At 33.0% G+C, this 24,224-nt stretch overlaps 2 protein-coding genes across 2 annotated transcripts; both read left to right on the forward strand.

Moving 5' to 3' along the window:
* The first annotated feature begins 244 nt into the window (after nt 1-244).
* Nucleotides 245-23,560, forward strand: LOC124360472 (ubiquitin-40S ribosomal protein S27a). Its single transcript, XM_046814135.1, has 4 exons — nt 245-332; nt 14,508-14,621; nt 19,682-19,899; nt 23,357-23,560. Exons 2-4 carry the CDS (start codon nt 14,519-14,521, stop codon nt 23,504-23,506), a joined length of 471 nt encoding a protein of 156 aa, XP_046670091.1. The 5' UTR covers nt 245-332; nt 14,508-14,518; the 3' UTR covers nt 23,507-23,560.
* Nucleotides 258-10,049, forward strand: LOC124360470 (ribosome biogenesis protein NSA2 homolog). The gene is made up of 2 exons (XM_046814134.1): nt 258-332; nt 9,237-10,049. Exon 2 carries the CDS (start codon nt 9,246-9,248, stop codon nt 10,023-10,025), a length of 780 nt encoding a protein of 259 aa, XP_046670090.1. The 5' UTR covers nt 258-332; nt 9,237-9,245; the 3' UTR covers nt 10,026-10,049.
* Nucleotides 23,561-24,224: the final 664 nt, after the last annotated feature.

Genomic DNA, 24,224 nt, shown 5'->3' on the forward strand with positions numbered 1-24,224 from the left:
TTCCTCCACACGATTATTGAAAAAGCGGTATATGTACTTTATTATTTTGACATCTATACTAACAAAGTTGCGCATAACATTGGCAAACCGAAATGTTAACGTGCACCATGAATTATAATTCTGCTATACGTATTATTTTTCAAAATCAATTTGTGTAATAAATGTATATAACAGTATAACAAAATATATTTCCATAATAATGTGTTGGCACACCGTATCCGGTATTAACCTTTTCTAGGTTCCTTGTATAGTGGTGCTAATTCTGAGTTCTTCTTACTTCCTTCTTCTTCGTTGCAGAAGGCGTGTGTTCTTTGCATGGTGTCGTTTTAAAGGTATGTACCTAAATTAACTAAATTTTTGGGGTTTATATTTTGTTTGTATCTTAAAGTTGTGTTAATTTAGCCATTAGAATAATTTATAACCATAACACCTATGTGAAACCTTTATCCTGGAAAAAATATCGAGTTCACGCACAGTCGTTACGACAGGCTCTTTAGTTGCACATGAGAATTACTACCTTTTCATTATTGCAGTTGTTCAGACAGTGATCAATATTCTTAATAATAAGAGAATAATGGTTAGCCTACTAAAATCATGTTATTTCGAATAGGTTGTAAAAGGCACATTTCCTGCAACACTTATGATCTAAGTTTTCATAAGTTATAAAAAGCACAATTTTATTTTATAGCATGAAGATTTTACCCCCACACATTGAAGGTAATTAAAATTGCAGTTATTGGGCAGTTTGAAACATAAGACAAATGAGTTCTGTCTGAAGTTTGACACACAGGCTTTAAATTTGAAGTTCATCTAGAAAAATTTAACATGATCACTGCTGAAAACATGTTTTCAGCTAATGTGGCTGCCAGATGTTGTAAATTAGGCTTACACTGTATTTTTACTTACAAACATTAGTGTAATTTGTACATTTCATGTACAAAATATAATATTTAATAATTCAAATTAGTGTCATTGGTATACAGCGCAAATCAAATGTGCGGGTAATGTCAATTGGCGTGTTGTGTATATGTACATAGCCTATATACTGTAGGGTAATACTTAACTATTAGCGATAAGTTGAAAACGTTTGTTAAGTTTTAAATATACTTAAAAATACCTGAAATAGGCCTAGTGGTAAATGTGAAATTAATGGGTGGAGTGGCAAAAGAAGAGTTTTGCATTATTAACCTGTTGCGATTGTCCAACCAAGCAAAATGTTTTGAGGGGTGACAGTGAAAAATAACGAAGTTGTATAACATTAATATTGGAATTACTCACCCGGAGTCTTTTGTTGTCTATATATTTTTGTTCAGATTTTGATTGGCCACTCAAGGTGTTACCTTCACTGATTGCCGTTACCAATATAGTTTGTGTTGTAAATCACTATAGGCCTATACACTATATACCCAAACTTCTATCTAGGTTTATATGAAGAGGTTTGAAACACCTATGCTGGATTATCTTCACAAGCCTTACAGAAGTACAGTAGTCTAGTAGGGCCTATCCTTCTGTTTAATTTTTAGATTATTTTGATCATGCAGCTCACTGTTCTATTTACTTATTTTGGAAAACTATAAAATACACTTCATGCAAACAACATGTACAGTATATTGTCCTAGACTATACTTAAGACTAAGTATTTAAGTTTGGTTATTGACCAAGACCAAATGATAATATTGAAACCTGCTGGGATTCAACTTCCTGCACTAAAGTCCAAATGGTGTTCGCTGTATATGCCACAGCAAATTGGTGTTTGTCTAGGTGAACATGTTAACGTCTTTGATTCAAATCTTTTGACTGGATTTTGCCTTATTTGCAAGCATTAATAGGCTAATGCTTACAAATATATGCAAGCATATGCTTGGTTTATGGCCTGCCCGGCCATTGGTGGTGGTTCGGAAGTCACCTTTAAGCCGTTGGTCCCCAGGTTAAGTGTTAGAGAGGGCTTCTTAGCCCTAACTTCGCCTGGTAAAATAAGACATTCTTTACTTTTTTTTCTAATTAGGCCTAATTGAAGATGGTTTAGGAATTGCATAGAATTTGTAGGGGGTAGGGTACGATAAGCGGACTCTTATATCGAAATTGGCAAACGATATTACATAATCATAACCATCGATATAATAAATCGATACTGATTAATTATTTTGAACAATTAACTTAAATAATCTATACCAACAGCTGTAAACACTTTCAAATAATAATCCTAATGTAATATTTAAATTTTATATAAGTAACATTTGATTATTAAAAATGGGAGTCAGTTTTAGAAAACTACACGACATTGCTTTGAAAGATAATAAGTGATGTTTTTCGTGACTTCAACATGTTGGACTCTTATTGAAAAACCCATTATGTGAAATTTGTGGGAAAGAAACAATTGTAACTGAGCAAATATGGTCGTCTTAAGTTTTCCTAATTTTGGTTATAATAATTTGTTTGATCACTGTAAATATTAAATTCATGTTTTAATTTAAATCATATGATTGTTATTGAGGATATAGATGCTTTATATCGATTGATAGTCTAGGATTTGAGATGTGAATATTAGGTATCGATGATTACATTCTTCGATATAAAAACCAGGTTAAATCTTAAGATCAGCGACTACCGCTCCGATCGGCGTAATTTTTTGCATACTAACACAGGTTACGTAATTTCACCGAAAAAAAAAAAAAAAAAATAGTCCCGATTGTCGTCGTAGCCGTTTACTCCTCCCCCCCCTCAAAAAAATTTGAAAAAAAAATAAAATTAAAAATAAACCTGACTGACAGTGCATTTATTCGTTTTTTTTGGTGTTATTAGTTTGTAGGGCAGTAGTCCAGGTACTACTTCTAGTATAAACTCGTCTTATCTTATCAGTGATAAGCGCGCGCCGCTTATCTTTTGCCTGTAATGAAACCTGCGTTAGGTCTGTCTGAGTTTTGTGTGTGTAAGCAGTCATGGCGTGATCTGGGCTTGGACTTTGCATGCTCGAGTTAATTTTTTTCCTAAAAGAGCAAGCAGCGCAAAGCGCTGCGCAGTGGGCAAGCATCGCATGATCTGAGTTTTGAATAGGCAAGCTAGGGTCTTTTTAGCGTGTGACAAGAACCATCGCATGCCATGTCAATAACTTCACTAATTATTCCTTGTCCATGTGGGTTTGTTTGTTTACGTCTGGCGGTCAATCGAAGCCGTCCTATAGGTCACGTGATCTGCCCGGTCAATCGGAAACTTTCCTGTTTGTCACGTGAATATTGTCAACTCATCAAAACAACCATGGTCGGCCATTGTTTTTAGTTTGAAAGTCGAAAATCTTGTTGTGTTTGTGTGTTTTGTATTGCCAACATTGTACTGTCGAAAAACTGGTTTTTATATGTTAGTGATAATCGGGACTATTTTTTTCGGTGAAATTACGTTAACCTGGGTTAGTATGCAAAAAAATTATGGTGATTGGAGCGGTAGTCGCTGATCTTAAGATTGACCAAAACCGGGTCCGCTTATCGTACCCTACCCTTTGTAGGTAGCTTGTTTATGGACATTCTTAATCTTGATAAAGCGTTGAGGTATTTAATTGTTTTTGTCACCAGTAGGCTATTGTGCGTGGAAACCATTAAATGCTGTTGAGGCCTTCACTGTTGGTCAGAGCTATTCAAAATCAGACTGTTAAGAATTTTTATCACTGATGGTTAGCTGTAAGTACTTTAAGGGGATTTTGTTCATCACAAATAACATAGCTCGCAAATTGGTGAATGTTTCTACATACGTTTTTGACATCAAATTTGATTACATTAAGGATATAGATAGATAGATAGATAGGCTTACTACACTTGGTCCACAGATTTGATAGACTGTGACCCAACATAAACAAATGGTTCTCATTGATGTAGATGCACCGGTCACGATTAATTTAGTTTCTCACTGTAAGTTCCTTTTACGTTTTTTGAATTTTCGGTTAAAATTATTTTTATTGTTTTCTGTTTTTAGTTTACTTTTTTAAATACATTTTCTGTTTGTAAAGAAAATATAATTAGAGACTAACTAGCTTAAATATTTAGGGTAGGTCTAATCCTACATTTTATTAATGTAACCTAAACAAAAAAACTATTAACGTGAAAGAATATACATTTGTCTCCAATTTCTTTTCTGTTTCTGAGTAGTTTATGTGACATATATTTTATTTTTCATACTTTGATCATCAGCTGTTGCTTTGTATAAAGGCTGATGGAAATACAGTACACATGTTCTAGTGAGTGATGGTGTTTTTTGAAATACACTAAAATTAAAAAACTTTTAAACCATAACATTAAATGATTACATTCTTTGGGAGTTTTCGTGTTCTATAAAATTACGTGTTACCTGATGTTTGAGAAGTTCTTCTTCATAGCATCCATATTCCTATTCTTGTGATCAGATAATATTAATTACCACCTTTCTTGAACAATTATTTTCCTCATGTATAGTCTACAATAAAGCAGTTAAAAATATATAGATAGGATGACCACAAGTCTTAAACCGGCAGGTTGTTTTTGGACGATTTTTAGTTAACTGTAATCATATATTTATTTCATATCCATTTTGTTCACAATGGATTAGAGGGCTTTGCTATTATGTGGAATATAAATCCTAGATATAAAAATACCAATTTTTTCTTGTAAGTTTTTTAAAGTTTATTACGATGAAAAAAATAAAAATAAGTGGTACGATATCTAGGAAAGATAGTTTTGTTAATAGAATAAAAATTATATTTCTTATTTTATGTTTAGCAAATGAGGTATGGAAAAGATACTCACAAACTTACTGTAGAATATCAATTCAAAAATATTATTTTGCTGATTCTTGCCAAATTAATTGAATTTTGTTACTCTTCACGCATTCTTGTGGAACTTGTTGCTCTCATATTTAATTTTTAACTCTCGATTAACTTCATATTTAAATCTAAAGTAATCATAGATGTGGCGATAAAGCTTTAAAGATCTGACACTGTGAATTAATGTGTGTGATATTTGAAGAATATATTTCAAACTTTAGTTTCTATATAAAATTGATTGATTAAAAGCATGATTTTTCCCATGTTGAAAAAATAATAACACAGATAAATTTATATGTTGCATTGTTTCGTCAGTAACTTTTCAACATTATAGTACATTATAGAAAATTTAGCAACAAGGAACCAAATGACACTGTACATTTGTTTGGTTGCACTCTTTAGCAGATTAAGTATGAATATAACTTATTTTTGAAAAGAAATAATCAGAGGAATGTTTGAAAGTGGAATATACGATATTATGTGGTGTAGTTAAACACATTAGATGGACTATAAATGAAGTAGATATAATATTAAGTTTGTAATAATATATTTAATAACATTGAAATATTTCTTACAGCTTTTTAAATGCAGTTTTGATCTATTTTCTTGGTAGGTTTATCAATAAATTTTGTGTTAATTTACACATGTAACTTTAATAAAAAAAATCATGCTGTACATTATGTGTACTATTATAAAAAATTATAACTCAAACATATTTTTTTGGAGTTGTGTTACGTTTTGAAAGAAGATCGGTCCACATGTTGTCCAGGTGAGGTACCTGTTTATATATGTTATTGTTTTATTTATATTTAGTGTTATAAGTTTACATTAATATATGTATTTTATTTATTGATATTTTCTGTTTTATTAACCCTTTCCGCTCGTATGTCGGACGTTGTCCGACATTGCTATTTTGCCGTTCCGCTCGTATGTCGGACGCCATCCGACATTGCAGTGACGTAAGCTTTTCTTTATTTTTAGGCAGCCTACGATGTTTCCGATTGGTGCTGCGATCGCACGGCATTCTCAGGAACTAATAAATGACAGCTGAACTACGATTGGTCGGCTGCTGATTTATTTTGCTTTGTCATTGTAGTCACGTTTCCTAACCAATTTTCAGACGCGTTCGCATTAGTGACTCGATATGTCGTTACCAAGTACCTCTTTTCTTTCTGATTCAGAAGTTATTGCTGAATTACTTAATTAAGGCAAGGATAATCAAATAAACATACAAAAGCCAACAGTTATCTGTCAGTATAACAAATATATGGGTGGCTTGGACCAAGCAGACCACTATATTGCTTCCTACAAATTTCCCCGTAAATCTCTGAAGTAGTGGAGAAAGCTATTTTTCTGGATGTTGGAAGTGGGAATAGTAAATAGCTTTCTATTGTTCAACACGAATAAACAAAACCATGGAGAAAAAACAATTCAACACAGAAATTTCAGAGAAATCCTTATCACTGAACTTGTAGGCCATGTCCGTAACCCTATGAGTTTGAAGCGGGGTCGTCCTTCATCAGTAGAAAAAGAAGAAAGGCTAAACAAACAACCTCACTTTCTTGCAGCTCATCCAACAAAAAAAACTAAAGACTGTGCTGTTTGTAGCAATAGAAAGGTGCCAGGAGGAAGAAAGGAAACACTTTATTATTGTAAAACCTGTTCAAAAAATCCTGGTCTTCATCCTGCAGAGTGTTCTGAACGATACCATACCATGCTAAAATATAAAACTTATTAGTGTAATTATCAAATTTTATATCTCTAAAATATAAATTAGAAATAAAATAAAATTATTATACAATATAATAATGTATATACTTTATTGACTTCCAGTTTGCTAAAAATGGGTTTTTTACTGAAAATATGCTAAAATAAATACGAGCTGAGGGGGCAGACTAGTGGAAAAAATCCGAGTGGAAAGGGTTAATAATTTGTAGTGAACAATGTTTTATAATTCTAGGATCATTGATGGTCTTTAAAATATTATTTAATAATATACTAGTATTGATTTTATTTAAAATCTTGTCTTGGTCATTATGAAAGTAAAGACACTATTATTAGCTTTGAACAAATGGTGGTATACATGCAACTGTTGTGCAACTAGTTAACAACAGTGTGACAATGTCAGTGCGCCCATAGATGTGCAGTAGGCTAGAGCATCCAAAACAAACATTTTCCAGTTAATCACCTGTTCTTGTTCTGTGTACTTGCTTGTTCATATCGTACTATCAAGGTTTGAGTTATGAATTTGTATGATTTAACATGAAAAGTGAAAGTTTGGTACTGTAAGATTTGCAGACAATGAAGGAAACTTCAGAAAATTTAATTTCAGTTATAGTAATGGTAAAAGGGAAAAAGAGGGTACTGTTAATAGACAAGAAGATAAGTAAAATATATTATCCCAGTTACTAGATGGAAAGACAAATACAGAGGACTTAATACATTATGTTTAACACAAAAGCAGAGTGGAAGATTACTCTTACAAAACAAAACAAAATTCATGGAATAATATATTTGTACACTTCATTCCAGATTTTTAAATTAAGCTAATGGATGAAAAGAATAAGTTACATACATCCATTACAGATATTATATTAATCATCTTCTATGTTGGAAAAAACTCGATAACGAAACTGAAGGTTACAACATTCAGAAGTAATTGAAAAATTTATTTTTATCAGCACAAAGGTTGTCAGTCTTTTGCTAACCCTAACCTTTAGTGTTTTATAATCCTTTTCACTCTTCTTCTTCTTTTTTTAACTAAAAGGACAAGAAACAGGAGCTAAAAAAGGACAAGAAACAGGAGCTCTGTACTACTCAATGCCATCTTCTTGACAGATGATTTTGAACTAAGTTGTAGTCGGCTGTTTGATCAGGGTAAAATTTCTTAGTCAACTAGTGCCACACAGTTGGTAGGAGTTATACCACTAAATGTCCATGGCTAATAGCGGCCTAAGAGAAAACATAGAAAACCCAGGACTGTTGGAGAAAAATCTTGTTGGGGACAACTTTTAAAATCTTTCTTGATTTTAAGTATTTGCCATTAGTTTGATATTTTATGAGAAGTGAAGAGTTTAAAACCGGTTTGTTGATCATGGTTCAAATACATTTTAATTCTAGCCAAAATTGAGTATTGAAAGTTGTAGATGGTGATTTAATATTTATTTATTAACCCTTTCCGCTCGGATGGGCAGCAGTGCTGACCAAATATGGCTTCTCGTAGGCTCGTATTATTTTAGCGCGTACTGTCCACTCAGATCGGATGGGCAGCGGTGCTGTCCACTATGGCGCCTGCGTGCACACAGCAGCCATGTCATTGTTGCGTCCCCACCAGCTCGGATTTATTTTTGCCGCCTCATTGATACTGTGCCTTTTAAAAAGTTAAATGGATTTAAAGGTCCAAAGGTAAATAATAATGTAGTCGAAAAGTATTACAATGGAAATGTTATATTTCTATAAACTAACATGAGTTACAATGAGTATTAATAATGTGACTGTAAATAATTATAACATGATAAAAAATACTGCTTATTATTGTTCCGAATACAAATTTAACTGCAGGCTAGTTGTCATCTTGTTGTTGAAATATTTGAGATGAATGGTACTTTTCAAAACAAACACCGATGTGAAGACCGGACTCATTTTCACAAGTTTTCTTCAAGAGGATATGGTAGATGAAGTTGCCCATTTAGTCGGGAATGTCTTGTAATTGGGATGGTCTTCTTTTTTTATTTGTGTTCCTTACATCGCCAACAAGGTCTAATACCAGTAATTAATAATAATACCAGTAAAACCAGGTATTAATACTGATATATTTACACTTTTATTTACAGTTATATTTACACTGATATCTACAAAACTTCATTTACACTAATATTTAATAAAGTTGCACAATACTAAGAATAATAAACAATCTGTTCTAATAATGCGTGTAGGTTAACTCACTAGTGACAATGTGGTTAAAAGCGCGCTAAAACGAAAGCCTAGAATGCAATATTGACCAGATGATCAATTTGCAAGCTTTGTAATGAAACAGCTGATTGATCTTAATGTGTTGTATTATAAAAAAATATGTCAGAATAAAAAAAAGAGTTTATAACTTGTGGTCAACGCTGCTGTCCATCCGAGCGCTAGTAGGATTATTCAACGGACAGCACAGCTGACCATCCGATCTCTGAGGACGACAACTCTAAAAATATATGTGCGCACTAGAGGAAATGGCGGTGGCCAACACTGCTGCCCATCCGATCTCTGTGGACATTCTAACATTACCGCTCCGAGCGGAAAGGGTTAATACAATAATTCACTTTGTTTTAGAGCTCAATTACAAATATAGTTTAGATTGTTATTCAGCAATTATGATTATTTATAAACCTATCAATATTAAAATATGATCAAAACTGCAGGTATAATTGTTATGTATTAAATATTTTGTGGTATTTTGTTTCAGGCAGCGATAATGCCACAGAACGAATATATTGAAAGACATATTAAGGAGTGGGGAAGGAGGCTTGACTATCATGAACGTAAACGTAAAAAAGAGGCTCGTGAGCCTCATAAAAGAGCTGAAAAGGCAAGGAAACTTAGAGGATTAAAGGCTAAAATGTTTAACAAGGAAAGAAGAAATGAGAAGATTCAGATGAAAAAGAAGATAAGAGCACACGAGGAGAAGACTGTGAAGAAAACACATGAAGAAGCTAAAGAAGGAGCCTTGCCTGTTTACTTGCTTGACAGAGATGTTCAGTCTAGAGCCAAAGTGTTGTCAAATATGATAAAACAGAAGAGAAAAGAAAAGGCAGGAAAATGGGATGTACCAATTCCAAAAGTTAGAGCTCAGTCTGATGCAGAAGTTTTCAAAGTCCTCAAAACTGGTAAAACTAAACGTAAGGCATGGAAACGGATGGTTACAAAAGTTTGTTATGTAGGTGAAGGTTTCACAAGAAAACCACCCAAGTTTGAACGCTTCATTAGACCTATGGCTCTTCGCTTTAACAAGGCACATGTAACACATCCTGAACTGAAGGCTACTTTTTATTTACCCATTATAGGAGTGAAGAAAAACCCAAGTTCACCCATGTATACATCACTTGGAGTTATTACTAAAGGAACTGTGATTGAAGTTAATATTAGTGAACTGGGTTTGGTTACACAAGGTGGAAAAGTTGTTTGGGGAAAGTATGCCCAAGTTACAAACAATCCAGAAAATGATGGCTGTATCAATGCGGTTTTGCTTGTTTAATAAAATAAAAAGTTTTTGTTAAAACAATTTGTTTTTATTTTTCATTCATCATTACAATTGTTTACTTCATTCAACCTGCTTGAATGAATTAATGCAATTTCTTTAGGGGTACTAGTGTGAGCATTGCAGATTTTTCATAATCATACCTATTCTATTATTTAGTGTAACATAATTTTTATAATACACTAGCTGTTTCCCGCGGCTTCGCACGCTTTTCGTAAGTTTTGCCCGCGTATGAGCATTTCTGGTTGAAGTAAATTATATTTCCAACCCCGATGTAGATTTTACCTTGATGTCACGATCAAGAAAATATGTCAAAAATGTATTGTACATGCATAATGTATTTTATTACAAAGTGGTCTACCACTCAACCTTTAAGTTCAACCAAAAATTTAGTTTAGACAATTATACATCATAACTTAGCGCCTTCAAATAGTGTTTCACTGTTTAATATACGTATCTATCTCGTAATTGCAGGTTATAATGTGCAGGCGCTTTGAAAACTTTTCTTCATTTTATTCGTTTATATTCACGACATAAGCGAATAATTCAGATAATAACTATCCTATCTTCTAAGTTAGACTAAATTACGGATACATGTGAAATTTGATTGAAATTGGTTCAGTCGTTTTGGAGTTTATTGGCAACATACATCGTGACTCAAGATTTTTATATATATAAGATATAATTTGCAACAAGGGACAGCTCAAATTAAACCACTTGAAAAGTATTAATGATACATTATTATATTTTTGTCATTTCCAGTAGCAAATATTCTTGTTCATGTAAAATAATGTTTATTTTATGATAATATCTTTAACCTCTATATTTATGATTTGATTTTTTGTGTTGCACAAATTTCTCTATAAATTACTAAACAACATTATCTTATTGTCATGACATCATAAAACTAATTATAATCTTGTACCTTAAGTGACCATTTATGCAGTTTGAGGGGATGTGTAAGTTACAAAAAAGAGTGATAAAATCTTAAATGTGAAACTGAAAATTCAATTAACTCAACTCCTTAAGAAAATGTGTTTTTTACAATAACAAAATATTTTGTTATATGTTTTAGTCTGTGATTGTTCGCAACAAACACTGAATTGAAAAACCATTTTTAACTATTGAAAATGCTTGAGAGTGCTGTTGTAAACAGGGTGACAATTCTAATTTTTAATACAGCATCAGATATCAGATTTAGGGTTGCGAAAGTAAATGAGTAATGTTTATGTATTGCTTTAAAAGAGTTATGGTTGTAAAGAAAAAGATTTATTCCTTGTTATAATCATGTTATATAATTATACATAAAAGTTAAATTTACAAAATATGAGAATAAAATAAAATATTCAGCATTTTCTCGTAAACATATGGTACAGGTTAGGTTACAAGTTAGTAACAGTACACAAGTCTCAGAAATCTTTGATGGTATGAAAACAGTCTGACACAAAGCGGAATGTCGCAATCCCGGCATTTCGTGTCCCAGCGCCTCTGCTCACCGACGCTGGTCTATCTGCATACATGGCATGCTCTCTTTGGCTTGTCCTTACCTGCAGCAGGAATGGTGGCGGGAAAATGCTGAGCAGTAAGTCTCAGAAGGCATCTTAGCTAAAAATTCTTCTAAATCTTTCTCGCACCATTTTACATAATGAGTAATTACACAAACAGCCATGTTTATTTACTCCCAGTAAACACAACAAAATGTTTACAACCAAGGCAACATAAAAGTGAGGTTACAACATGTATTTACTACACAAACAGAAATAGAATTAGCTGATTACTTAGAACAATTTATTGAATACCGTCAATTGGGTCTAAAATATATAAATAAAAGAGCAATTGCGATCTAGGGGGAGCGATGAAAACTACTTGAAACGGTTTCTTATATATTTCGCTAGATCGCATTCTTATTCAAGCTAGTGATTATTCATAATAAAACATTATTATGAAAACTGTTTAGTGTCATTGCACTTCTTGTGTGGCTATCGGGATTTCTGCAGGCAATTACATAGGGTGCTCCCTAATCCTTTACGGGATAACTAGTCAAAGGGTTAAGAAAGAATGTATCGATTAGCTGATACCTAACATGAAGTTGTCATGGATGTCTCATTGATTACATGTATTTTAGAATACTGACCTTTTAGGAGTTAGTATATCCAGGAAGAAAGCTAAATACTGTACTGATAAAAAATAACTGATGCATATAAAAAAATAGTGGTCAAAGAATATCTCTAAATTAAAATTATTTTTCAAAGTAACTGTGGAATCTCGATAAAACAGACTAAAAGGTATGTGTTACCTCTATTATGCAAATGACTATACTGTTGACTTTTCATCTACACCTAAATAGCACCTATAGCTAAAAATAAAATTAAATGTGATTTGGAGGGACTCTGGGTTATGGTAATTTCTAAAAATGTTGTTAAAATCACAGAGATTTACTGGGTTTTTTCTACACAAAGAGTTAATAAAAAAACAAGGCATTGACAAAAAACTCACTGTCAAATGGAACACAATATTGGAGATAACATTGCTGACTTATGTATGACAAGTTAGTGGAAAAAGAGAGGAAGCTGGTGTTATTGTTTTTGTGTTAAAATCTATCTCTATACAATTTTTTTTAACAACTGCATTATAACAGGGTTATAAATGAGTGTGAAATCTGTTACTTAAAGATTGCATTTGTTACGTAGCGGATTTGTTCTTTTAAGTTTTACGGGACAGGAGTTTTGTGATTTCTCTTCAAATTATAAAAAATACTGAAACTTGTAACTCTTGTAATTTATGTAAGAATAAAAGATTTTATGTTGGGAGTTTGTTGTATTGGAGTGTGATATGTGGGAACTGTACTGTGCGAAGTGTACAACTTGTCAGGATGGAACAAGTGTGTACTTTCATAATGGTCTGATTTCATCAAGTGGTAACATGTACTGTTGATTTCTAGTCGGACGAACCTCTTGTTAACTATGCTAGATTTTTAGTTACTTGGAGCAAGGCTTGATAGTGTTGTTGAATTTTATTGCCCAGTCCTAGTGAGAAAACCCGTATCTGTGTTCTGCATGTTTTGTTTTTCTCTGATGTTAAATAAAAGTCAGTAAGAGAACACAATTTCATCAAACGTGCACACTTATTTATCTACAGATGATTTAGTAGTATATATTCCGGAAATGGAAATTGTAAACATTTCATGACTGCAAATAGTTACAAAAGTTGTGCAATCTAATTTTTTTTAGAAATTGCTTAAGTGAGTAATGTACACTATTTAGTTTACTCTGGATATTTATCTGGATATAACATGGTTATAAAATTCAATTTAATGAAAAAATTGTGAATATGTGCATATGACATACTTAAAATTGACATTGTTGATATTTGATGTATTTTAGTTGATGAACAGTTTGATGAACGAATAAAAACTCAGGGATTGGGCCCTAATATGGTGATTATCACTGAGCAGAGATTGGAAAGAAGGTGTATATATGTTTTATTGTGTTAGGTTTGCAGATATTTGTAATTTCTGGAAAAGGAATACCCACTAAGGGTAAGAACAACAGTCAGCTGAGTGGCCTGCAAAGCAAGTACCAGTGACCTTTTAGAGAATTTTAACTAATCATAATTATTATATATTATATATATATATATATATATATATATATATATATATATATATATATATATATATATATGTATATGTGTGTGTAGGGTTGGATGATTGTGTTTCCTATTTATGCTGAACTAATATATACCTCTAATATTGTTATTGTCATGTCAGAATTAATCTTAAATCATAGTACATACTGTCTGTGCATTCACTAAGAAAGCTACTGACTTTGGTATTACTCCATACTTGCCTAAAATAGTTCAGGTATTAACTTTTATTGTAAAACAAATCAGGGGATTAAAACATCTTCAAGTGACAAATCACTTATCACAGGAGTGTTTCATACACCATTTCAAAAGAAAGAACTGTTCATGTGTTTATATAATTATGTTAAGGTGTTTTGAGTTTTTTATGTAGAGCTTGGGATGTTGCTTTATGTTATGTTTGATAATTGAATTGGGATGATGCTGAGGTGAATTCACACTTACACAATCATTAATCATTTTTGCATTTGAGATTGCTAGATTTTCAGTTTAAAAATTATTCAAATGCATTTTAGTCATCGAGCTTTTGAAATATCATTTAAACCATCATATTTTTTTGAATCGTGTGAGTATATTTTCTATATTTTAGTACAATATTTAATATTTTTAGAAATTAATAGAAATATGCATCAGGTGTATTTTCAGACTGGCACTAGTCTTTAATTTTAACTGGCAAGAGTAGGCTTATATACAATTCAGATTTCTCATGCCAGATAAGTTTAAAATAAATACAAATTTTAGATTTCTAAAAATCGTTAAAATATCATAAGCTATTTAAGATATTCAGATATGAAATGAAATGCTGTATTATTACCAAACAGTTTTTTTATGTTTCAGAATAAGGCACAATGCAGATCTTTGTCAAAACTTTGACAGGGAAGACAATCACCCTAGAGGTTGAACCGTCTGATACTATTGAAAATGTGAAAGCTAAAATCCAGGATAAAGAGGGTAAGCATACATTAAAAAAGTATTAAATTAGTTAAGAAAATGGTTTCTTAACTTTAACTCTAAATAAGTAAAATTAAGACTGTTCTTGATTGCTATGGAAGGTATAACATCAAATGCCTCTGTGCAGTTTTACTATTACATAACTAATTGACAGAGTAAGTTAAACTAATGTGGATTAGTAACATGTAAATCAAATTGAGATATGGACATTTAACAATGGCAACACCAAATTATAGTCCAACATCTTGTAAGTGAAGTGTAATCTTCAGTTCGTAATTCAGAGAAATATCTGATGTACTTTCAAGAATTGGTAGTGCCAAATTTCAGTGATAAGCATTTTCCCTCTGTAGGTTATTTACCTCATAATTTTACCTACTGATTATTTCTTCATGGTGAGAATTTTCATGTCAAACACTTAATATTATAGTTTGATTAAATTATAGTTGGATTTAGGTGTAATACAATAAAATAACACTTCTAGAAGTATTTCCAAATTAAGCTTTTTTAGGACAGTAGAGAACAAAAATGTTGCATAAATAAATTACATGCAAAATTAAATTGAATGAGTGACCTACAATGAAAATTAAAAAAATTGGGGAATTGTAATAAATATGCAAAAATGAAAACCTAGCAAGATAGCAGAAGTGTCTTTCCTATTGTAAATTTGGAAAGCTATAAAAACTTAATAAATACCATAACTATATTTTGTTTTTAATAAGTTTGTGCACTGACCTGCATTGTACTCCTTTTCCATTTTATACAATTCACAATAGTTTTTACAATCATTAAAATTACATTGTATTAAATTTAGTTAGATACTAATGTAAAGCATATTTGGTAAACTTAACCATTTACTTTCTTAATCATGTGACTCCATTCATGTATACCATGTGTAACAATCGAATAAAGATTTTTCTGATTCTCTGCTTATCACATCCCGTGCTGCGCGGTCACTGGTGACCGCCCAAACTGCTCGATGCAAACACAGTCAGTGTGGTTCAGCCACTCGTTAGTGACAGTTGAGTCTGCGTCACTGCTCAGTAGACCTATGTAGCATGTTTGTGGTGCAGTTGGTTCCGGACTCTAGCCAGGAGCGAGGTGCCTTCTTTTGTTTTTCTGTTGTGCCGTGTTGTATTTGTGTTTGTACATTGATTTTGTGTTTTATTTTTGGTTTTTTTTTACCAAGCATGGATCCTGCCATACCAGAAACGTCTTATGATTCTCACAATGGGGACAAAATTGATATCGACCAGCCATGTGACCAGCTAGATGAACCTAATGATCCAATCCAGGATTTGGTAGTCGATGACTCTGATGCCTCATACATTTCAGAGGATGATCCTGATATTGGTACAATAGCTCCTCAATGGGCTATTACAACCTCTGGTATGAGGCATATTACTTTTATTTGAGTACCTGGATTGTTTGTACCAAATCCAGGCCAAAGTGAGCCATATGACTATTTTAGGCTGCTGCTTGATGATATATTTTTAGAGAACATTGTTAAATTTACAAACGCTTATGCTCTTGTAGTGTTTGGAAAGTCAGATTTGACTCCAAAGTCACGCATAAACAAATGGAAAGACTTAACTGTAGAAGAATTGTTACATTTTCTTGGTCTCATTCTACATACTGGTACTGTAAGGCTAAATCGCCTTCAAGATTATTGGAAGACGGATAGTTTGTTTAGACTACATACATTTCGTCACGTAATGTCACGAGATCGATTCCTGAATATCTTACGATGTCTGTATGTCGGGAATCCTAATCATACTGAGACATCAAGTATGAATAAAATACAGTTTGCTGTCAACCACTTCAACAACAAAATGAACAGTTTATTATCCAGAACAGGAATTATCACTGGATGAAGCCATGATTCTATGGCGAGGCCGTTTACATTTTCGGCAATATATAAAAGGAAAGAGGTATAAATACAGAGTAAAACTAAACACTCTCACTGAACATTCAGGATTGATTCTGAAGTTCCATGTTTATGGGGGGGCCTCAGATTCCGTAGTAGGTGGCAAAGGCCACACAGAGAAGGTAGTGAGTGATGCATTTGATGAAGGAGAAACTAAACGCCGGACACTTAGTCTGTATGGACAATTTTTACAATAGTTTTAACTTGGCTTCAAAACTATTATGTAGACACTGCACCGGCACTTTACGCCTAGACAGAAAACATATACCAGAAGATGTCAAGTCTACCAAACTGAAAAATGGTGAGACCGTAGCCAGATACGGTGAGAGTGTTATGGTGGGAAAATGGCGGGGTAAACGAGTAGTGACTTATATTAGCACTCAATTTGAAAACGAAATGGTGAATTTCAATACTAGGAAAGGAAACTTAGTAAAAAAAACTGCTTCCCATCATTCAATACAACGCTTACATGAATGGTGTGGATAGAGCAGACCAACTTCTATCATACAACCCATTTGATAGAAAAAGTATGCGTTGGTATAAAAAGATATTCGTACACATGATGTTACTAAATGCTTACTACCTGCACAATAAGTACCATGGCAAGAAGTCACTTTAAGGCGTTAGGTTAGAAGTTATACGGGGCCTATTACCACCACTTGACATACCTGTTGAGAGTCCTGCACAAAAAAAGGATGCGTCTGGGTGTCCATAAAATTGACATTCATCGTCAAATCAGTGAAGTTTATGGTGAAAACATTATGAGTGAAGGAATGGTGCAGAAATGGGTTAGGGCCTTCAAAGATGGCTGCACAAACGTTCATGATGAGGAACGAAGTGGGTGACCTTCAGTAATTACCGATAATCTCATTCAAAAAGTGGACTGTAAAGTGAAAGAGAACAGACTGTTCACAATTTCGTCCTTAGCTGTATCCAATTTCCTGCTGTATCAAGAAGTGTTCTCTACAAAATTGTGTCCGAACGTTTAAATTATCGGAAACTGTGTTCATGGTGGGTACCGAAAATGTTGAATGATGAGCACAAAACCAAACGAGTGGGCAGTGCATTGAACTTTCTCGAGTGTTACAGTAACGAGGGCAATGATTTTTTAAGCCATATCGTTACAGGCGATGAAACGTGGGTAGCCTACTTAGACCAGAATCAAAACAACAGTCAATGGAATGGCGTCATTCAACATCCCCTAGGAAAGTTAAATTCAAGCAAACAATTTCTGCGATTTTTTAAGCCATATCGTTACAGGCGATGAAACGTGGGTAGCCTAGTTAGACCAGAATCAAAACAACAGTCAATGGAATGGCGTCATTCAACATCCCCTAGGAAAGTTAAATTCAAGCAAACAATTTCTGCCCAGATAATCATGTGCACTGTCTTTTGGGACAGACAGGATGTGTTGGTCAATTTTCTGCTTCGCGATGAAACGATTAATGCAGCCGCGTACTGTGAAACTTTAATAAAAACTGCGCCATGCAATTCAAATAGAGGAAAGAATGCTGTATCAGGTAACTAAAGTTTTGTTTGAAAAATTTACTTGTTGAATTTTTTTATATCAAAACGGTACTTACTTTAAAAACATGTATTTGAGGATGATAGTTGTAAAATATGTTTGTTTTAAATTGCAAGTCTTAATTGGTTGATTTATTATTTTATATTCTCTAGGTTACATATTATGCTATAATTTCGTCCAAAAAATTAAAGAATCAGTTTCATGACACCATAAACTCATTTCCATGTTTTGAGCTTTGTTTCTACCAAATGTGAAGGTATTTTAATAAGTAGATAGGATATACTACAGCAGCTATTGTGACACTGACTGTAGGATAAAAAATAATTCTGAACAATATGTATTATGGTATTTGCTGTAGATAGAGAAATATTAATTTAGTGTCTCATTTGGCCGAGAGGTTACAGCACTCTCCAGCCACAACTAGATAGGGATTGAATTTAATAACTGCAAAATATAGTGGGCTACACTTGGTGACCTGGCGAGCTGACTACTAGGTGTAGTCTGTTAAGCTGAGGGACAGGACGTGATCATAAATCAACAACCTGACCGACATGAGGCAGAGAATATCTTCATATGAGACGAAAACGATTTGAATTTAATGTAGATCACAAAGGGTTAAAATTATTTTCACTGATTTAGATAAAATATATATACAAGGTCTGTTCAAACAATATCCCAACTTTTGATTTTTTTCGAAAATCATTTATTTGTTCGTCAATCTCATTTTGTCCCCTTCAAAGTAATCTCATGAATTATTATACAAAATTGTGCCAATATTACTTTCAATCTTCAAAGCGTCTTTATCTCATCAATCGTAGCGTTACGTCATATGTTTTTAGTCGTAACTGAGCAATTTGTGTATGAATTTCACGGCGACCCGTCTCATACCCAAATCATTGATAAAAATCAAATGGCATGAGCCAACCGATATGTTCAGGTCCTTGGCAACTTCTCTAACGGTTATTCGACGATAGGCCAATTGTATTTTCTTGACTTCATCAATGTTTTCATATGTTCTTAATGTACTCGGGCGCCTGGCACGCTGTTTGTCGTTCTCTTCGTCTTGGAATGTTTTGTACCACCGAATAAACTTTGCTTCAGACCAAAGTAGCTTCTCCATAAGCCACAGTCAATATTTGGAATGCGTCCGTGCACTTAATTTCATTTTTAACACAAAATTTAATACAGATTCTTTGATCCATTTTTTGAATAGGCACAATTCAAAGACGAGCCAAGACATGTGCAAGCAAATCAGCTGTAAACAATCAACTGAACATTCAAAATGGCCAAGCTTGTTGACATACGCCAGAGACATGTGTACCAACATAACGCCACAATGAAATTGAAAAACGAATATACGTAACCTGCGGAAATTAGTCAGGACATTTTTTGAACAGACCTCATACAGTTTGTTTTAAAAAATTTAGATGGTGGTATTCAGTAAATACATGCAATCTGGTCAGGATATCACAACATGATTTTAAAATTTACTACAGGATTGTAAAAACAATATACTTTGTAAAAGTACATTGTTAAATGAATTTTACTTATCAATCTATTATAAAATTATTAAAGTGAGAAATTTTAATACTTACATGTTAATCTTTTTAGGAATTCCTCCTGATCAGCAGAGACTGATTTTTGCTGGTAAACAGTTGGAAGATGGTCGTACATTGTCTGACTATAACATCCAGAAGGAGTCCACACTTCACTTGGTGTTGAGGCTGCGAGGGGGTGCCAAGAAACGCAAGAAGAAGAACTACTCCACTCCCAAGAAAATCAAGCACAAGAAGAAGAAGATCAAGTTGGCTGTGTTGAAGTATTACAAGGTGATTATATTCTAAAATCTGTGTCCATCTTGCATAGAATATATGATATCCAAGAGTAGTAGATGGAAGACCTTACTGGTTAATTCCCACCACATAAAAAAATCAGGACTTTGTTAGAGTTACATTGTACTGTAATATCTGAAACACCTTACTCCAACTGTCATCCTCTGCAGAAGACCTATTAACCAATCTTTTTACCCCAATATCTTAACATTTACAGTTTGTGATATGTCCATCCATGGGGTTATTAGGTCTTTTGCTGTGTCCGGTGTAGGTTCAATTAGAAAGTATGAACCAGTCGTAAATAAACCCTCCTGGGGAATAATTATCCTTAGATTGATTTTATATGGTTTTTGTTTTAAATTCAGATGTCTTATACGGCTTTAACCAATTACAAAATTTTTGGTCATACGTTTTGCAGCTGAGCTACGAATTTTGATCTGAACTATTTAGTATTTAGAGCTTCTTCACAACTTGTTTCTAAATTCTAATATATAATTTCACAAAGCTCCTCTTTATTGTTTTAAGATGTTCTTCCAGCTCCATACAGTTAGATTGATTTTTGTTGATTGTCCCATAAATGTGTACATTTTAGAAATTAATTTTGAAAATTTAACTTTTAAAATTAGTTTCCATTTATCTCACATTATGTTCTATAAAAGCACTGTTGACACAAACGTGTATTCCCTAATCATATCTTACAAGTGATAAATATCACATCCACCAATTACGTAAAATTGAGTTTACTATCTAAGACAAATTTAGCAATAAGTGTAAAGAGATATGAAAGAGATTCAAGTGATCTCAGTGGACAATTTTAAATGGAAAAAACAGGAAATAAGCGACTGCACTCTTATTAGGCACATCGTAACTATGTGGAAGTTTTTCTGGTGAACAACGTACTTGTTGTATACTCAATAAACAATACAGGAAATATTGTTTAGTATCGTAGAAAATTCTGTAGAGAACATTTGGCATTACTGTTGGTGGCACAAAGCATGCTCTCACTTAACATAACTTATTAAGCACAACATAATTATGTGGAAGTTTTTCTGGTGAACAACGTATTTGTTGTATACTCAATAAACAATACAGGAAATATTGTTTAGTTTCGTAGAAAATTCTGTAGAGAACATTTGGCATTACTGTTGGTGGTACAAAGCGTGCTCTCACTTATCAGTCTGGGTTACTGGTCAAAGGGATGAAAGGTTATTTTAAATCATTTCCAAAACTTATATACGTTAAAAAAACATTGCCCGTACAATACAAATTTCATCTCTAATATATTTAGTATTGTGTAAAAAGTATTGTTATATACATTTTTTTTGAATTTGCTTAGTGTAATTGTAACAACCAATACAAATCAACAATTTAAACAAAATAACAAATTATTTCAAAACAATGAAGATAAGTAAAATTTTTACTCTCCATGATGCTATAGTAATGTTAAAAAAGCTTATATGTTTTTGAATTTTGGTATCTCCCACAGACACATCACAAGTCTTACATACCATATCATTACTTTTGGATGAAAAATGGTCATATTTTTTCCCAGTTAGTTTTAACATCTTTATATATACATTTCTTATGTGCGTGTGTGTGTCACTGAACTAAACGGCTGGACCGATTTTTGTGTGTCTTCAGGTAGATTCGACAATGGTTTAGATTTACAAATTAGATTTAGAAGATAAAAGATACAAGTTTTTGAAGCGCCTGCACATTATTAACTGCAATTACGAGATAGTTTATATATTAAATAGCCAAACACGATTTGAAGGCGCTAAATTATGATATATATCTGTCTTTAAAATAAATGTCTAAAGCTTGAGTGTTGGAACTTTTTATAATAAAGTACATGTACGTATACAATGCCTCTTTTTATAATTTAGTAGTGGTTCGCAGGACACCTCAGCCTACCAAAAATTTAAAATTGACCATCATGAAGTAATTTTCATTATTTATTGAACGTTACTTAAACTATTGTGTTTGTAAAATTAACCTGATTTTGTTTATATCTTAACATATTAGAACTGTCGCAACATGATTTTATTTTTATTACGATTACTCAAAACTGTAACTACAAATCCTAATCCTAATAATATTATAAATGCAAAAGTATCTTTGTTTGTTTTTTTGGTTTCATGTGTAACTATTCAACTGATTGCACTGAAATTTGACATGGACATCCTTAGGGTACGTGGGATGAATATAGGTCTATTTTTATTTTTAAAATCTCTCTGGGCTAAGCTCTACTGGTCTTTAAATCAGAGACAAAATCCCACCTTGGTTTCTATAGTTGTAAAATATTAAAAGAACATTTCTTATGTAATCAATCGTTCTGTGTAAATTGTTTATTATTTTCAATTGGTTTACATTTATAGTGAGTACAAATGTTTTTAACACCGTTTTAGTTTCAGCGATTTGGTAAGTACTCATCTATCTTATATAATGTCCCAAAACATAAGATGGTCAGAATTTTACCTAAGACTCCCTTTGAAGCAGGCAGCAAGAACTATGCTAGATGAAAGTTCGCTGGACTATGATTTTGTACTAATGTACTAATTCCAGCTCTAAATGTTCTAAAATATTAACAATATTTTTCAGTTTGTAAAGAAACAAACGTGTATTGTCATTGTTAACGTACTTTTAGCTGTAAATTTTTGTATTAGATCTATAAGAGAATATTACTATGCAACAAAGTAAATTAGAATGGCCATAAATATAAAATTTTTGTCGTATTTTCTTGATTATGGCAAAAAAGCAAATTCAACATTGATGTCGGAAATATAATTCACTTGAACCAGCAGTGGTTATACATGTGCAATGCCTACTAAATTGTATGTAAAGGAGTGGGTAACTGCTAGCAGTGCAGATATAAGGGACAGTATAGTCTAATGTTCACTATACATTTAGAGACTGTACGTGGCAACAAGGTAAACTCAATATTGGCATCAGAAACAATTAATTTGAACTAAAAGTGCTCATACAGGTGCTAAACCTATGGAGTGGCGTGTGAAGCCACACGTAACTGCTAGTCAAAAATATAGTCAAGATGTGACGTGGATCTTGATTGAGTGACAGCAGATCTATTAACACATGGTGTAGCTAGAGTTTATGACCTTAATTTTGTTAATTCAAATTAGTTATTAGATAATTGTATTCAGCTTCATTTTGGCAAGATGAGATCAATAAGATCAGTATTTCAGTACATGACAATTGTGATTCAGTACAATCATTCTTTGGATAACATGCCATTTACAGCAAGTGCAAATATATATAATAGGTAAATAAGTATGGTAACACCAGTAGATTGCAAAAACAGTTTGTCTGAATAGTTGCAAAGATAGAGTCTTTATGTCTGCTAGGGACAAAAGGCATTACTGTGAAAATGCAAATTATATTAATGTTTGAGTTAACCAGAATCAAGTAATTGACATGTTTGGTATTTTTGTAATAGGTGGATGAAAATGGAAAGATCAGTCGCTTGCGCCGCGAGTGCCCGTCTGAACAGTGTGGTGCCGGAGTGTTCATGGCTGCCATGGATGACAGACACTACTGTGGCAAGTGCAGTTACACTCTCGTCTTCAGTAAACCAGAGGACAAATGATTGTTTCATCTATTTCTTGTTTTACTATATTTTATTAAATGAACTGATACAGTACTTTGTTATTATTATTACTTTCCCATTTAGTGTTTATTCTAACGGTACACTAAAAAAAACCCAAATAAAATCATTTATTTCCAAACCACTTTTCAGTACAAGTATCCATCACATTTCATATTAAAGGAAGTTATTTTTTTCTAAAACTATCTTTTTACAAAACTAAATACCAATACTAACACTACTGATGGCGAGAGAAAAGAAGAGACCTGGCCCGTGCCGGCGCACAGCTGTGTACTAGTGTGTTGCCGCGTGGTAATTTCAGGCGCTTCGCCCCACAGCCAACCCTGCGAATTGTTTATCATAGCAATGGAACAGTGAAACAATAATGGAATTACGAAACAAGGCGCGGCAACATACTAGTAGTAGCGCCTGCAAATTTCAGATAGGCCAGAATCCAGGTCTCTTCTTTTCTCTCGCGATCAGTAATTCATAAATCCATTATCTTTGATACAAATAAAATAGATTTAACATATGTAACATTGAAAACTCATTATAATAAAAAGATTGACAACTAACAACAACCATCAAAAGTCTCATATAGAGTATAAACAGTTTTCCATCAGTTTATGTTTTTAATAAATGAAGAGTTCTTTTATTTCTTAAAAACAAAAGTTGAAAATCAATGCTGCTACAATAAAAACTCTAACCTTTGAACTGTTGC

This window comes from Homalodisca vitripennis, chromosome 4 (genome assembly GCF_021130785.1).
Source record: "Homalodisca vitripennis isolate AUS2020 chromosome 4, UT_GWSS_2.1, whole genome shotgun sequence".
Taxonomy (NCBI): domain Eukaryota; kingdom Metazoa; phylum Arthropoda; class Insecta; order Hemiptera; family Cicadellidae; genus Homalodisca; species Homalodisca vitripennis.